Genomic DNA, 17,693 nt, shown 5'->3' with positions numbered 1-17,693 from the left:
AGACAGTGAGGGAGGAGAAGGTAAGATGAGTGGCCAAGTACTGAAGAAGGAAGAAACAAAGAGGTATAAATTCTAGTAAGAAGGGGAGGATACAGAATGGGATAGCTCAGAAGGATCCAAAAGAACAGAAAGAGAAAGGGAGGTGAAACTAACTGGCTTGGGCCTAAAGAAACTGCAAAAAAGTGCATGCAAATGAAGACAGAGGAAATTCAGGTTACGAAGGCTTGGCAAAGATTAGGTCAGATACCGGCAGGAAACAAGGGAGAGAATGAATACAATAAGAATTATAGCCCTGAACAAGTAGATGTAGTATCCCTGCACTATCACAACAAATCTGAGTGGAAGATCAAAATAGATGGAGTAGAAATTCAGGCTGGAGAAAACAGAAAAGCAGGGCTTGGTCTGGAAAAAATGAAGCCCAATTGCTGTATATTAGTTAATAACTGATTTGGGAATGCAAGACATGTCAACAACTTGAACACTGCAATTTATTCTGTCAAGAATAAAACCTGACTGCATTTAGAGTCACAGAGTCATACAGCACGGAAACAAATCCTTTGGTCCACCTTGTCCATACCGATCAGGTTTCCCAAACTAAACTAATCCCATTTGCCTGCATTTGGCCCTTATCCTTCTCAATCTTTCTTAATCATGTACCTGACCAAATGTCTTTTAAATGTAATTGTACCTGCATCTCCTATTTTCTCTGGCAGTTCATTCCATATAAGACCTACCCTCTGTGTGAAAAAGTTGCCCCTCAGGTCCATTTTAATCCTTCCCCTCTCACCTTAAAACTATACCCTCTAGTTTTGGATTTACCTCCCCTGGGAAAAATACCTTGGCTATTCATCCTATCCATGCCTCTCATGACTTTATAAACATCTATAAGGTCACCCCTCCATGCGCCAGCAAAAAAAAACACCTCCAGCTTATCCAGCCTCTCCTTACAATGCAATCCCTCCAATACTGGTAAAACCCTTGTAAACCTTTTCTGCACCCTCTCCAATTTAATCATATCCTTCCTATAGCAAGGCGAGCAGAACTGTGCACAGTACTCCAAAAGTGGCCTCACCAATGTCCTGTACAACTGCAACATGAGGTCCCAACTCCTAAACTCAATGATCTGAGCAATGAAGGCAAGCATGCCAAATGCCTTCTTTACTACTCTACCTATGACACAACATTCAATGAACTATGCACCTGAATGCCTAGGTGTCTCTGTTCTACAACACTTCCCATGGCCCTACTGTTAACTGTATAAGCCCTACCTTGTTTGTCTTTCCAAAATGCAATACCTCACATTTATCTCAACTAAACTCCATTTGCCACTCCTCGGTCCTTTGGCCCAATTGATCAAGATCTCTTTGTAATCTTAGATAATCTTCTTCACTGCCTACTATACCACCAATTTTGTGTCATCTGCAAACTTTCTAACCATGCTTCCCACATTCTCATCCAAATCATTTATAGAAATGACAAACAATAGTGGACCCAGTTTGCTTAGCATTAACACAAGCTGCCATTTAGATCTTATGGGTGCAAACCAAAAGCAAAATTTAATGAAAGGAAACATAAACAGCATTTCTCAGCATTCTGGGGAAGGGTCACCGAACCTGAAACGTTAACTCTGTTTTTTCCTTCACAGATGCTGCCAGACCTGCTGAGCTTTTCCAGCAACTTTGTTTTTGTTCCGTGTTTTATAAACAGCATTGGAGATTTGTGGATCAAACCAAATGCCATTTTCCACCCCTAGAAATACATGGTGATATACTCATTTCAGAACACATTACATTGAAAGCAACAATCTCAAAGATTTCCTCATTAGCCCAGGTTGAAATGAAGAGAGCTCTGGTGACTATACCTGACAGACTGTTATTGTTTTAATGTGATTGAAAGGATTTGGAGATTCCGTGATTGTCAAACAACTAAAATAACTGATTTACAAAACGTAAAACCACAGACAAAGACAATTAATGAGGGAGACAGAAAGTAATGAATTGTTTGATATTTGTAACACATGCATTGATAAATTGAATTTTATTACAACTTTTTAAAAAGTCTGGAGACATTGAACAGACACACATCACAATTACATTTTGAGTGATAACAGCTGATTAGTGAAAATTAAAAGGAGATTCTACAACTGGATTATCTTCAACTCATAAAAGCATATTATTATTGATGAACTTACAACAGCATTATAATTACTAAAGTGAGAAATTGTTTTCCCACATGAAATGTTACTAAAATGTAAGTCACTTAGATTGATGTTCAAAATAAGCAATCCACACATAAATCTTCCCAATATTTGAGTCCTTTTGACTCAAACTCCGTAATCGGGCTCTTATCCATGACTGGCTCTTGAACAAGTCAGGCGATTGTGAAACACAATTGGGTATGTATTCAAAGCAAATTCCATTCAAATAAAGTGGGCAGCTGAGAATTTGTTATAAAATTTCGCTCTTGCAGAATACCCCGTACAACTGGAAACAGAGAAAAGTTATGTATTCTAATGAAATCATAAATTTACTACAATAGAAAGGATTTAAAAATATCAACTTGCACTAATTCCTACTGTAAGGTCAAACTGCTCTAATAGCTTAGTGGCTTTACCAATTAGTGTAGGGTAGCTAGGTCATATAGTTACTTGGTGTCACTCAAAATAGAATGAGACATAAAACAACAGTCAAGATCCCCTGGATTAGGAACGAAAATACTGTTAAGGATTCATGACTGCTATCCAACACTATGTCTGGAGCCTCAGAACGATACCTGAGTAAAGAGCTGAAAGCTTCAGACAAGAAAAAGGAGGGGACAGGATAACTAATAATTCACATGTGGATTTTATAAATATTTGATTTCTTTCTACAAATCTAGGTTCTTTCAAAGTTTATTAACTCTTAAAGATTAACATTATGCATGAATCTCATGAATGAACAGATAAGTAGCTGAATTGAAAGTGTGTAGCATGTGGCCTCCTTTTTAAATGTAATTAAATGATGTCCTGAAAAAGCCCAATTTGTTCCAGTTCTGATGTCATGCTCAGGTTTGCTGCAGTCACCAATGACTTGAGCAATACTCAAGCACTGTCAGCATTAATAGAACCACAGAGTCATACAGTACAGAACCAGACCCCTCGGTCTAACTCATCCATGCTGACCAGGTATCCTAAACTGAACAAGTGCCATCTGCCTGTGTTTGGTCCATATCCTTCCAAACCTTTCCTATTCATGTACCCATCCGTCTTTTTATTATCGTAATTGTATCTGCCTCCTCTACTTCTTAAGTGGATTGGCCAAGTTAAATTGCCCCGTAATGTCCAGGGATATGCAGACTGTGTGGATTAGCCATGGTAATGCAGATTATGGGGATAAGGTGGCATGCTCTTTGGAGGTTTGGTGCTGACTCAGTGGGCTGGATGGTCTCTTTCTGCATTGTAGTGATGCCATAAATTCCAGATTTGATTTCATTTTCACTTAAACACAGATGTGTTCTTGAGTGTCAAGAATCTAGCTATGCAGTCAAGTTCTGTCATATTCTCCAGATCATCAAGACAAGCCTGGAATTGCCCTTCCACATGAAAGGGGGCCTAAAAAGGTGGATCTGGTTATAATATGAGGAGGGGCAAGGCCATGATAGGATTTGAACATAAAGATGAGAATTTTAAATCAGAAGCATTGTGGGTTGAGTGCCATTGTAGTGTAACAAAAAGGGAAAATAATTGGTAAATGACATGGGATAGGATTCAAGAAGACTTTGTACGAACTGCCTGTAACAGAGCTTCAAATAGAAAGCCAGTCGGAAGAGCATTGAAATAGTCAAATTTCAAGGTGATAATGACGGAGATGGAGAATTCAACGCAGGTTTAACTGATGTAGGGGTTAGCACTGCTGCCTCACAGCACCAGGTTCAATTCCACCTTCGGGCGACTGTCTGTGTGGAGTTTGCACGTTCTCCCCGTGTCTGCGTGGGTTTCCTCTGGGTACTCTGGTTTCCTCCCACAGTCCAAAGATGTGCAGGCTAGGTGGATTGGCTATGCTAAATTGCCCATAGTATTCAGGGAGGTGCAGGTTAGGTGGATTATATGGGGATGGGTCTGGGTGGGATGCAGTGAGGGTCGGTGTGGACTTGATGGGCCAAAGGGCCTGTTCCCACACTGTAGGGATTCTATGATTCTATGAAAACAAAATAATGTAACAGTGGGCGGAGGTAGTAAGAACTCCTGATGCTGGAGTCAGAAATAATACAGTGCGGAGCTGGAGGAATACAGGAAAGTTGACGTTTCGACCTGTAAAGTCGACTTTCCTGCTCCTCTGATGCTAACATAACAGTAGGCATTGTGATAAAGACAATATGGGGGTCTGTAGCTCAGGATCAAATGAGACCAACTGAGAACCATCTGGTGCTTGAGAAATGAACTGAGTAGGAGAATGAAATCAGTTACATTGGCTGAAGTTGACTGCTTCAAATGTTCCAATTTAACTGTCGGGAACTGCAGGTCATTGAAATGAATGTTTGATCTGACATCATGGAGGCAGTGAGAGTTGGGGATGTACTGCAGCATTCTTAGTGTGTATGTTGACCCTAGGAATTCATTTCTGGCCTCCCTGTTTGAGGAAAGATTTTGTTAAACTTAAAAGGATTCAGAAAACCCTGTTGCCAGGGTTGGAGAGTTTGAGCTATTTGGGGAGGCTGAATAAGCTGGGGCAATTGGCCCTGGAGCATGGAAGGCTGAGGGGTGACCTTATAGAGGTTTGTAAAATTATGAGGGGCATGGATAGGGTGAATAGCCAAGGTCTTTTCCCCAGGGAGAGGTGTCCAAAGGGCATAGATTGGTATGTGTATGGAATGAGCTGCCAGAGAAGTGGTGGAGGCTGGTACAATTACAACATTTAAAAGGCATCAGGATGGGTATATGAATAGGAAAGGTTTACAGGGATATGGGCCAAATGCTGACAAATGGGACTAGATTAATTCAGGATATCTGGTCGGCATGGGCCAGTTGGACTGAAGGGTCTGTTTCTGTACTGTACGTATCTATAACTGCTAATCATGTCATCAAGGGGCAAACAGAAAGAAGACAGAGCCAAGAACTGGTCTTTTGGGGATTCTGGAAGAATCAATGTGATTGTCATCTTACAAAGTCAGAAGTCACACAACACCAGGTTATAGTCCAACAGGTTTATTTGAAATTACAAGCTTTCAGAACATAGCCCCTTCTTTCAATTCACCTGACAAAGGGGCTAAGCTCCAAAAGCTTGTTGATTTCAAATAAACCTGTTGAACTATAACTGGTGTCATGTGATTTCTGACTTTGTTTACCTCAGTCCATCAACAGCACCTCCACATCATTGTAGGATGAGAAATCATTGCTGGAAATGCGCCGACTAAGGGTAATTCCACAAATTTGCACAATGAATCAAAGGCATATGAAGACTATGATGCAGGTGAACATGTCAAAAGCTGCAAAGAAGTTGAGGAAGGATAACGCAAATTGGTCATAGATATGGAAGATACTCCTTGTGATTTGGCTAGGGCCTTATTAGTCCTGTGGACAGGGATGGAAATCTAAATAGAGATTTAAATATGGAATTCCAGGAAAATATGATGGGTTTGGAGGCAATACCATATTTATGAAATTTGAAATTATGTTAATATGCAAGTATAGAAGATATTATCACAGTTGGAGGAGAAGGGTGATAATGTTGATCTCAAGCACAAGGGACAATACTTGAGAAAGAAGAGTGTATAAAATATCATAACTGAAAACAGGTTCAAGAATAGGCCATGCGGATTCTCAAGTCTGCTCTACCATTCAGCAAAGTCATAGCTGATTCACTTTCTTGCCTGATTCCCATCTCCTTTATTTCCCTTCGAGTTCAGAAAATTACTAATTTCAATCATGAATGTGAGAACTTTCAAAATAATGGTATACAAAATATGACAAAGAAGATCAAAATTCAAATTTGTTAAAACAAACAGGTCAAGCATCATTTAAGCCTTCAAACCTTAAAAATAAGGAACAGCAAAAATATTTAATGGCAAGGTTACAATTGCATTGTAACAATATTTTACGTAATATTCATTACACAAAAGTTTATAATATTTATGAAACGAGGAAAAAAATCTGAGATAAAACTAAACCTTTATCAAATCCATGAATGAAAACAATTATTGAAAGGATGATCAGATACTCTACTGCAAAAAGGAAACCAACACAATCAGTCAAGAAATCACTTTCACTTCTTGCCAATTCCAATCCTGATTGTTACACCAACCATGACTGTTATTGTGATTTTGCTAGTTTTGTACCTTGCCAGTCATTTCTGGTATATCAATACCATTTTTTTAAAACAAGGTTACCAGGCAGTAAACTGTTTTGTACTTTAAATAATTGGTATGCAATGGATTTCACAGAGGTTCATTCCAAGCAACTTGCTGACACAGGACTACATGCCATAATGGCTATTTCCAGGGTTGCACACGGAGTCAAATACCAACTGCAGCTGGAGGACCATCAACTTTCTGAAACACACTCTTTGATCTGACTGAAATCCAATCTTCCAGAACAAGGGTTATCCTCGGCTGATAGTTGTAGACTGACACTTGAAGGTCTAGGCTTGTATGTTAAATGCATGCACTAAATTTTGAGGCATCCGTTGCAGAGATGCAACAGGGAAATGTCTTTATCTGAGGCTTTTCAGCCATAAGCCATGCACCGAGGGGTTGGAAATCTTGGGCTGTGTGCCCACCAAAGAGTGTACACTGTAAAAAAAGAGTATTCAAAACCTTTTGAAGCAGATCAGAGTTGCAGTATGGCATATAAAGAGAAAAGATTAAATCTTTTCCTTGTAATTTCCAATTTGAATTGTTTTCATCACTGGGGTGTATATGTGACATGGAAAACACTTTGTAAATATTAAGTCTATTACAATCCTAATGAGTAGAAGATGCTGCATGGTGACGAGTTGAGTATTATTGCAAATTCAGTAAAATTCAAGTTGAAATGTTTTTGTAATTTCACAAGTTTTAGGAATAAAATATATTTTATTAAAAATGGTCAATAGGATTGTCAGGCTTGCAGCGTGGCAGATGTGTACATAATAGAAGCTAAATTTATTAACATATAGGGCTTTGCTGTTTGCAAACAGCAAGAAAATAAAAACATTCTGCACCTATTTCCATGCAACTATAAGTGACAACCATTTTCTGGTAAAGGCAGTGTCCTGGGAAAAGATTCAGGTCAACCTGTCTGGTTTAAAATTTAAACAAAACTTGACAGTTAACTGTCCATCATAATCTAACAGGCATTCTGTTGGCAATCTCTATCAATCAGAGTCCATTTATCAATCAGCACTCTTTTCCCATACAGCATAAACATTGTTTCCTCTTTACAGGCAGTCCCCAGGTTGCAAACGGGTCCCTTTTTTCAGTCCATTCACAAGCCAGAATACAATGCAGGACAATATAAAATAGCTATACGTAAGTACAGGAAATGTTTGTATGTCAGGTTTTTAAAATGTCATCCCTGTATAAGTCAAATGTTCACCCCATATACTGGTACTTCTTGAAAGTCATCCTGAGGAGTACAAGATGAAAAATTTCAACAGTATGTCTTTTCTCAGCAACATTCAAACTCTAGTACCACATGACAGTTTTTCCTTTAATATTTTAAGTTTGTCACTCTGATTAAATCATTGGTTGCCTACTTTTTCGAGTGTGCTTTCACTGAGGAGCAACAAAAAAATTGCTCAATATCACTGTCAACTCTTTATTTCACACTATAATTTCTTCTGCCTCAGCTTTTGAAGGACTAACATTTCCTTCCTCTTCTCTCTTCATGTATACATACTTGTAGAATCTCTTACAATACGTTTTATATATTTTGCTAGTTTGTCCTTTCTTCCCCAACTTTATCACTTTTCTGGTTTCTAATATTGATGATCCTCAGGTTTACTACACTTCTTAGCATTTTAAGCCTTTTTTTAAATCTAATATTGTCCTTAAATCTTCTTTAGTTTGGTAGAAATGGTTCATTTTTCCATGGAGTTTGTAACCTCTTGAGGGAAAGCACGTTGTTGATAATTATGATTTTTTAAAAAAATGTTCACCATTGTGAATCTGAAATCACATTGTTAAAACTAATTTTTCAATCTACCTTGCTCAACAGCCTCTCATATCTATGTAATTGGCTCTATTTAAATTAAACGCCCTAATTTCAGACTGGCATATACTATTTTCAAACTCAATATGAAATTCTATCATTTCATGATCACACTTCCCAAAGGATCTCTTACTATGAGATTACTAATTAACCTTGTCTCATTACACAAGGAAAGATCTAAAATAGCTTCTCCCCTGGTTGATGCTATGATGTACTGTTCTAGGAAACTATTTCAAATGCATTTTATGATCTTATCCAAACTAGCTTTGCCAATTTACCTGTCTAGTCCATATACGGATAAAAGCTCTTTTTTTTCTTTTTACAAGCTCTTATTTATTAATGTATTGTCCAACAATATAGCTACTGATTGGAGGCCCACAAGTTATTTTTATTGGCATTTTCTGACCCTTGATATTTCACATCTCTAACCAAAGTGATTCTACTACCTGTTCTTCTGAGCGACAAACTTTCCTTACTACTGTTCACGTCATCCCTCATTATCAGGGCACTATAACTTCCCCTACCTCTTTCTATTTGTCTGCCTTGTCAAGCACACTGGAATATATATTTCTTAAACTAGGTCACCATAAAATTACATCTCTGAAACTGCTATTAGATCAAACACAACTATGACTATTGCACAACGCATTTGTAACAAGACAGAGAAATTTTAACTGCAATTAAAGCACCTTTATCCAAATTGTTGCATTGCTTTATGGTTTGGCTTTTCTCTCTTCATTTATACATTTTCTGTCACCTGAAACCACCTCAATCCCTTTTTTTTGTTTAAAGCTCCATATCTCTCTCATAACAGTGCCAGTACCCCATTAATCAACATCTTAGCCTCATATCCACACTTTGAACTACATATTCAACTTACTGATCTGTTTGAACTTATGCCAATTTGCGCGTGGTTTAAGTAGCAACCCAGAGATTATCATCTTTGAGATGCTGCTTATTGATTTGCATCCCAGTGCCTAAAAATTTTATAGCAGAACTAGGTTCCTCATTCAACTTCTGTAATTGATTCCTAAATCGAACACAACAACTGGATTCACATCCCTCCACTCCAAGTTCTTTTCCAGCACAAAATAAAATTCTCCTTGGCACAGGTCAGTGAATGCAATGGAAGCCCTGGTTATGGCTGCAGAAAACAGTATCAATTAGTCAGTCAGTGCTGTGTGCACTTCCTTGCTTGGTGGCTTCATATATTACAGCTGCAAGAATCTCAGACCTATTGTGTAAGGGCAAAGGCTAAGGCTGCTCCTACACTGCACACGGTGACCCCTGACATGCCTGACTCAGAGCCTCCCATCTTGATCATTAACCAGACCAGTACAGCTTCCCTGTTTCAATGAGAGTTACCACCTCTGAAATCAAACCTCGTTAATGCCAGCACATCCATATCTAACAATTCCTGTATCTTAGACATCAGCTCAACATGCAGACACTTATTACAGATATGGTTGTATGGAATTGCAATGGTCTCCAGAAATTCCTATATATTGCTACTGCAACACAATGTTTGTTCTGCCATCTGTTTACGTCCTTGTTTTATTCAAATAATTAAATGAAGTTGTTTAATCAACTTAGCTTATAGATATTTGTTTGTTTTACATTAATTATTTGATACTGGTTTAAAGGTGTAGGTAGTATAAATTAACTATTTGGCTAAAACAAAAAGCACAAGTACTGGCAGCAAAAAGCACTGGAATTCCAATTCTTACCAATGGGTTTTTGGTGACTTTTCTGAGAACACTTGGTTTTCTGAACTTCACTAAACCCATTATTTAACTTTGCTCTGAAATTAGGGTGTTAGCATTGGTTTTAAATCAGAGGATCATGGGTTCAAGTCTCACTTCAGAGTCTTGAATATATAATCTGGGCTGATAACGCACAGCAGTATTGAAAGAGGACTGCACTGTTAGATGTGTCATCTTTTGATTGAGATATTTAACCAAAGCCCCACTGCCCATATAGATCCCAAGAAATTATTAAAAGAAGAGCAAGGGAGTTCTCTCAGTATCCTGATCAATATTTATCCCTCAACTAACCCACCTAACAGTTTAATTAGTCATTAATTTCACCGCTCAGAGGAATATTGTTATGCTCAACAGTATTGGCTAGTAAAATTCCCTTAATTGGGCTTCCCTTAATTCCCTTGAAACTAAATCAGCTGGAATGTCCTGAGTCATGAAAGGAACTGTTTAAATGAAAATTCTTTCAAAAGCTCAAAATGTGCTAATATAAGCAATGTGAAACTGCGTATGTCAGCACTCTTGGGACAGGCATAAAACATGTTGCTAGAACACAGGAGCCTGGGCCTTTCTCTGCAGTAGACCTGTAACTTGCTACACAGCTATTAGTTGCTCATGTAAGGAACAGGTTTCGTTTCTCAGCAATACTGAACTTTGAGCACAAAAAGTTGTTAGAATATATTTAATAAAGCCTACATTTAAAAACATGCTGAATGATATTTTAGGAATGATAGCTTAAGTATAAACAGAAATTCAGTGATAATATTATCCTCAGTAAGTACTACTAATGCAGCATGTTGACAACAACAACCTGACATTTAAGGTCATACACAGAATCTATCAAAATCAGAACTGTGATTGTGAGAGAATAAAAAAAGGATTACAGATACAGAAAAATGATAATAACATTCTACCTTCATTTCTCAGTAATATTCCCCTTTAATGAAATATTCAGTAAGCCAGTTGCAGCATTTTCTTCAAAATACTTACTATTTTACTCAACTAGTTTACCTGCCATCTGATAGCTTGTTATGGATGATTTATACAAAAGAACCCACATGACTCATGACTATACAAATTTAAGCATTCAAAAGGCAGTGATGAACTGAAAACAAACATGAAAACAAAAGTAATGAGAAAACTAATGGATCTTAAATCGTGACTAGTTCTCTGGACTTGAAAACCTGCATCTTGGGGTCTTAAAAGAAGAGGCTGCAGGAACATTGGACTTGTTGGTTATAATATTGAAAAATGCCAAAAATTCTGAAAAGATTCCAGCAGTTTGGAAAACCAAAAACATGGAGGAAGACAGAAATTGTAGCTTATATATTTAGTAAATTATGTTATCTGATGTATGAAAGAATGATAACACTGTGGTAATACAATGCTTTTACCAGTGCAGACAGCTGTCTGAAAGAACCATGTGCAAACAAAGACAGCATCTTACAACAATGACAACTACTACTTATATTTTGCCATCAATATAAACAAACAGCCCAAAGCACTTCATAGAGGTCTAATAAGCAAAATAAAAATTAGGCAGTGAAATGGGGCATATTGTTTGAACATGGATGCTGCCTTGACAAATTCAGCTTGATACAATCCTCATGTTAATGTGTACATAATTCCAATAATATACATAAACAAATTCCAACATGGGCCATTACAATTAGATTTTAACCTAATCTCAATAACTGATGCCAACTGCAGTATATCCTTTCTCAATCATACCGAGATCAACTAACTCAGTAGAATCTGAGAACTTACAAATCTATGCCAATTAATGCTAAGCAATCACTATTCAAAGCTATCATAATAAAAAAGACAATAACTTAAGGCACAGATTTAAGGTAAGTGGCAGAAAGTTTAGAGGAGAAATGAGGAAAAACTTTGTCCCTTGAAGGTGGTGGGAATCTGGAACTCACTGGCTGTAAGGATGGTAGAGGCAGAAACCCTCCTAACATTTAAAAAATATTTACATGTGCACTTGTGATGCCAAGGCATACAAGGCTATGACACAAGTGCTGGAAAATGCGATTGGAATAGTTATATGGTTGTTTTTGATTGTCACAGACTTCATGGGCCCAAAGGCCTTTTTTCTGCTCCATAGATCTCCATGAGTCCATGACCATAAATTTAGAAAACGCCAGAAAACGCTTGCACATCCAGAAATTCATACATATTGCGAAAATACAACTATAAAATCCAACCCATTTTTGGCTAGGACATAAGAAAAGCAACTATTTTTAATTATATTTCTGCTCCCATTTTCACCATCTTTTGTTATGCTTGGTTTCTCTGCATGGTAGAAGTTGGCAGTATGTTAGTTGTAGCCAATAAGCAGATAAAGGAAGAAGGCCTATTTCTGACAGTTTTTTTCAATCATTTTTCTGATTTATTGGTCAATTGGATTGCAAGTGTATTAAATAATGCTTCACAATTCACACTGAAGCAATAATTGTGGAATATTTCTACATAACACACTACAAACAGCTGGAGTTCCTCTATTGGACATAAAAATTCACTTTGATGGGTTTCAGTTTAATGCAAAGCACAGTTAAGACTGCAACAATTAATCAAGACTTTTCTGGTAAACTTCTATAAAATATTTAAGAAACTATAAATGTATAATTACAGCCGACTAATTTAAATGAACTTTTTTTTACTCTTAAATTGTTGCTCTCCCTACAGATGGGCAAAGGTACACAATTACACCTTCGCACACTGATCTAGTTCTGCAACTGAAGGCCATTTAGCCACAGGGAGAAGCCACATTAATTGGGTTTGAAGTTAAATCTATTTTATTTTCTCAAACAAAAACTTTACTCCACAATCTCCACGGTCATCTTTAATATATATGTAGATTGATAGAAATAATTTATGTGATAAAAATTGTATAAATTATGCTTTTACATTTCCTAACTTTGAAAAAGTGATTTTAAAAAATAATACATACCATACAATTCACAGTACTCTCTGCTTTCAGTTTCTTTGTTGCAGTTGCAGGGAATGAACTAAAAAAAACTATTTTTAATCAATCTGTTCAGAATTACGACTGTGCAAGTCTGAAGCCGGAGAGACTTGAACCGGATTCTCCCAGTGCAGGGATAGGGACACCAGCACTGGTTGCAAGAGGGCCCTCAAGGACTAAGCTATTACATTTTAATTCAATGCGTGCAGATACATACAATTCCTATTCTGTTTCATGTGTTTAATTTCTGCATCATCTTATAAATTAAAATAGCCAAATGTTGCCTAGACTAAGTAAATTTTATAAGATTTTGGCTATACCTTTGCATGTGAAATAATGGTACAAAATTCATTTAAGAATATGTCATAACGTGTAGAATTTCCAAGTTCTATTAAAAAATCAGAAAATAGCGAAGTATTGCTGACAATTTTGTAGCCAACATTTTTCCTTACCTCAGTCAATGTTCAAAATGCTACTATTGTTATACAAGAATAACCCATTTTGATCTACCCTGTGATCTTCTCTTGCGCAAATCACTTTGCTCCCCGTTACCAGGTTAAGTTCCTACCACTCTAGAGATACTGCCAATTGTCATATACGCAGATTTATTAAAAAAGTCAAGACCATGCCTCTCCCTACACTGTATTCTAATGCTTATTTTCTTGAACTGAGCAAAGGATATTAAGTTAAAGCTGGAGGAAATTTAGAGATGTACAAGTTATTTGGTAACTATGAGAAATCACAGGGAAAAAAAAAACTTAAGAATGCTCAATGGAAAAACAGAAGAAAAGGCAGACTTATGCATCATATCTGAACATTCACCAGAAACATCCAAAGTTATTATACCCATAGTAAATAAGGTCTGGGAATACATCATTTACTTATAAGTTTGTAGTTATCCTTGTTTTGCACAGAACAATGCCATGCAGAAATGTATTGTATACTTCTGTAAACTCTGCAGTACCTTCACTATGAATACTAAATACAGTGGGTAAACTTTTTGGTAAATTAGTAATATCAACATACTGACTGTTATGAGATACTTTGAGGCTAGAGACATGCACAGAATTTTCAGAACCAATATTCATGATCAAAACACCTGGAAATTGTTTCTCAACAGTTGGCCTTTTTCTTACCATGTGCATTAAAAACATTTTAAGAACACACGGTCGCACAAATGGTTAGGGAATTCAGCTAACCACCAGCATGCAAAAACAATAACAACTTTAAGATCATATTTATATTGAAGCCCTCAGCTATGGGGATACCTTTACAACAGCCTTGAGGATTATGGTTTGGGTTCAATGAACATTTCCATTCTGTACAATATACCAAAATAAAAAATGAAAGTTCACTCCTTTAATTTGTTTACACAAATGATAGAATAGACAGGGAGAAATTAATGATTTGATAAAAGGCTTCAGCAAAGTAATACAAGCTCAGCTTTTACATGAAACAGAAAACAACACAGCACTTGGCATGATAAACTAGCCAGCTGACAATGCAGTGTGGAAGCTATCAAAACTTGATTCAACAAAAATTGTGATTATGTTCTGGTTTAACATTTTTCCTCTTTTGAATAACCAACAACATTTTGGATTGCACTCCCTGCTTCCAGATGCCACAGTTCTGGCTGTATTTTTGCTTTATTTCACTGTTTTACAACATTAAGAAAGGATTGGAAGTAATCCTTTTACCAACTTAATCCTCCGTTTCCTGTAGTTCATTGCCAGTTCAATCTGTATACGTTTGTCTATGGGTGAGGAAACCGAAGAAAGTTAGCTGGAGCGTGATACGAATATACACACACACACCTCAAGGTTGTTCCTTCTGAGTGAGGACGGTGTAAAGCCGAAACATATAAAGTTTGGTAGAAACGAGAAACATTTTTAATGTTTAAAATCTGCTGAGCTTGCAGCATCCGGAAAAATAGTAAATGAGATTGCCCAGAAGATACAACGTACTGCATTAGTTTCCGGAGACCACAAATATGATTTTGTCTGTTATTTGTTTCCTAATCAAGTACGGGTTTTGCAGTAAGCTTTAAATCAACGTTGTGCATTCTATTTATATTGCCATTCTATTATCTACAAAGCAAGTATATACTGTAGCTCTATAATTACGAGGTATTGTTTACGTTTGAGGACGTAATTATGTCAAAGTTCATCGATCCAGAAAATATATTTGGAAGAGGAAAGAAACAGGCGACGTAATTGCTTGATACTAAAACACATTCATCTGTATTTCTTATCAATACTTTGAAAGGCTTCGGTCACATCATTTTTTGAGGGGATCAGTCAAATTTACCATTGCAGATTTTTTTTTGGAGGAGGTGGCGGCGGACATATGAGCCAGACAGAAGAAACCCCACATTTTTCGTGCGAACTGCAAGTGCCGAGTGACACAGTTGTGTTGACCCAGCGACACAGCTCAAACTCTGATTGTACCGGACTGGGCATCACCCTGACGGTGACGCCATCGAAGGAGCTTTTGGAACAACTTCACAACAAACCTCTGTCGAGCGCCCTATAAACCACCATTAAAAAACAAACCACAAGTTCCTGTTCGGGGGCTCGATCTTTCCCTTGCTATCCCAGTGCTAATGGCATTGCGAAGCGCAGGTTCCCTAAACTTGCCCTGAGCTATGCACAGCCATTGTCTGGGACGCCGATCCCAAGACCCAGAACCGCTCCAGTTATCTTTCAATCATCAATCAATCCGGCTTCTCGCTTCAAACTCACGCATGTCCGCAGCTGGCTATGGACACCGGCTTGTGGTAGACCTCCAGGCAGATAGGACAGCTATACGAATCTGCCAAGTTTTCCCCCGGCGCTGCCGGCGTATGTTTCGCCTGACTGCCGGAGACCAAACTCCGAAACATCGCCATGATCGTACCCTCTACAACCTAAACATTCGTCATCGGACCCGCGACGTCCAGCGGGTGCGCGTCATCGCACTGCGACCGCCGTGTGACGTCAGCCGCAGTCGGGGGCCGTGAGTCGGTTCCCACGGAAACGCCGCCATTTGTTCTCCCCCTCTCTGCCCGTGTGTTTGTGTGCAGCGAGCTGCCGTGTGATTAAACAAAGACCGCATGTCGGCAGGGGACGGCACCTACGAGGAGCGAACGGTCCTGATGAGTGAAAAGTCTGACTAGAAACTGCTTGACGGCGAAGTAAGAGGTTGATCGAGAGAGGCGAGTTCTCCGGATCCGTGCCGGTCGCGTGAGTGAGTGAGTGAGAGGGTGAGAGGAGCAGGTGTCAGTCGGGGTCTCGGGCACGTGCTGAGCGCCGCCGTTGTCCGCCCGCGCACCGGCGGGACCCGTTTGAACCGAAAACGAGACGACAACTGGACCGGGGCCATGTGTGACGCTGAGCAGGACGACACTGAGCAGCCTGTGCCCAGGGCGGCGGCCATCGCTGCAAGGTTAGACAGCGAACGAGGGAGCGAGTGGGTGGGTGGTGGGAGTTTCATTCATTTCTATAGCGATGCTTTGTTGTTAACCGAGACCGGTAATGTGCATTTGTACACATTCACACACACAAACATACATACAAATATTTATTTTATATATAAATAAACGTGTGTGGTTGGGAACCTGGCGATCGCTGCAGCATGACAGGCATTCCCGAAACTGCGCCTAACTGCCCAACGTGTTGGGAACAAAACAGTTCATTCCCCATTGGGGTGTAATTAGGGTTGAAGGATTGATGCACTGAGCTGCTTACATTTGCAGACTTACAATAGAATAGTTATTTTTTAAAAAAAAAAGACACGGAACTAACCTGCTTTTGTTTGTAGTCTTACAATAGAACAATGATCTTTAATACGCGCAGTGTTTTTTTTGGGAGGTAAAGACAATGGAAACAGGCGAAGTCAACGAGACTCAGTTGACAGGTGAAATGCAAATACCGGGTAGTTTCAAATTCAGCCCGGTATTGAAAAGAAAAGCGTTTTGCTGCTCAACTTGCGATAATTAATGCTGCTACTAGTAAAATATACAATTGAATTGAGCTCAAAAGGCTCACGTTATCATCTCCTCCCTCACCCCCATCCCAGGCCCCAAGAAGACTTTCCACATCAAGCAGATGTTCACCTGCACATCTGCCAATGTGGTATACTGCATCCGCTGTACCCGGTGTGGCTTCCTCTACATCGGGGAAACCAAGCGGAGACTCGGGGACCGCTTTGCAGAACACCTACGCTCGGTTCGCAACAAACAACTGCACCTCCCAGTCGCGAACCATTTCAACTCCCCCTCCCATTCCTCAGACGACATGTCCATCCTGGGCCTCCTGCAGTGCCACAACGATGCCACCCGAAGGTTGCAGGAACAGCAACTCATATTCCGCTTGGGAACCCTGCAGCCCAATGGTATCAATGTGGATTTCACAAGTTTCAAAATCTCCTCTCCCCCCACCGCATCCCAAAACCAGTCCAGCTCGTCCCTGCCTCCCTAACCTGTTCTTCCTCCCACCTATCCCCTCCTCCCACCTCAAGCCGCACCTCCATCTCCTACCGACCAACCTCATCCCGCCCCCTTGACCTGTCCGTCCTCCCTGGACTGACCTATCCCCTTCCTAACTCCCTACCTACACTCACCTTTCCTGGCCCCATCCCCGCCTCTTCGACCTGTTTGTTTCCTCTCCACCTATCCTCTCCTCTATCCCTCTTCTATCCGCCTCCCACTCTCTCCCTATTTATTTCAAAACCCCCTTCCCCTCCCCCTTTTCTGATGAAGGGTCTAGGCCCGAAACGTCAGCCTCTCTGCTCCTATGATGCTGCTTGGCCTGCTGTGTTCATC

General features: G+C 39.2%; 2 protein-coding genes across 3 annotated transcripts in view; one reads left to right on the top strand and one right to left on the bottom strand.

Moving 5' to 3' along the window:
- LOC109937807 (E3 ubiquitin-protein ligase RNF166) overlaps positions 1-15,882 on the bottom strand; it is a 59,204-nt gene extending 43,322 nt beyond the window's left edge. The window contains exon 1 of the mRNA XM_020536309.2: positions 15,634-15,882. Within this exon, the coding sequence (XP_020391898.1) occupies positions 15,634-15,779 (146 nt within the window). The 5' untranslated portion in view covers positions 15,780-15,882. The remainder of the gene's footprint in view (positions 1-15,633) is intronic.
- Positions 15,883-15,905: 23 nt separating this feature from the next.
- ctu2 (cytosolic thiouridylase subunit 2 homolog (S. pombe)) overlaps positions 15,906-17,693 on the top strand; it is a 30,539-nt gene continuing 28,751 nt past the window's right edge. The window contains exon 1 of one of the 2 annotated variants that reach the window (XM_020536307.2): positions 15,906-16,315. In XM_020536307.2, the coding sequence (XP_020391896.2) occupies positions 16,251-16,315 (65 nt within the window). In that variant the 5' untranslated portion in view covers positions 15,906-16,250. The remainder of the gene's footprint in view (positions 16,316-17,693) is intronic. The other variant, XM_020536308.2, reaches the window with a different exon arrangement.

Source organism: Rhincodon typus, chromosome 15 (assembly GCF_021869965.1).
Source record: "Rhincodon typus isolate 14 chromosome 15, sRhiTyp1.1, whole genome shotgun sequence".
NCBI classification, from domain to species: domain Eukaryota; kingdom Metazoa; phylum Chordata; class Chondrichthyes; order Orectolobiformes; family Rhincodontidae; genus Rhincodon; species Rhincodon typus.
This window is presented reverse-complemented; position numbering and strand designations above follow the sequence as displayed.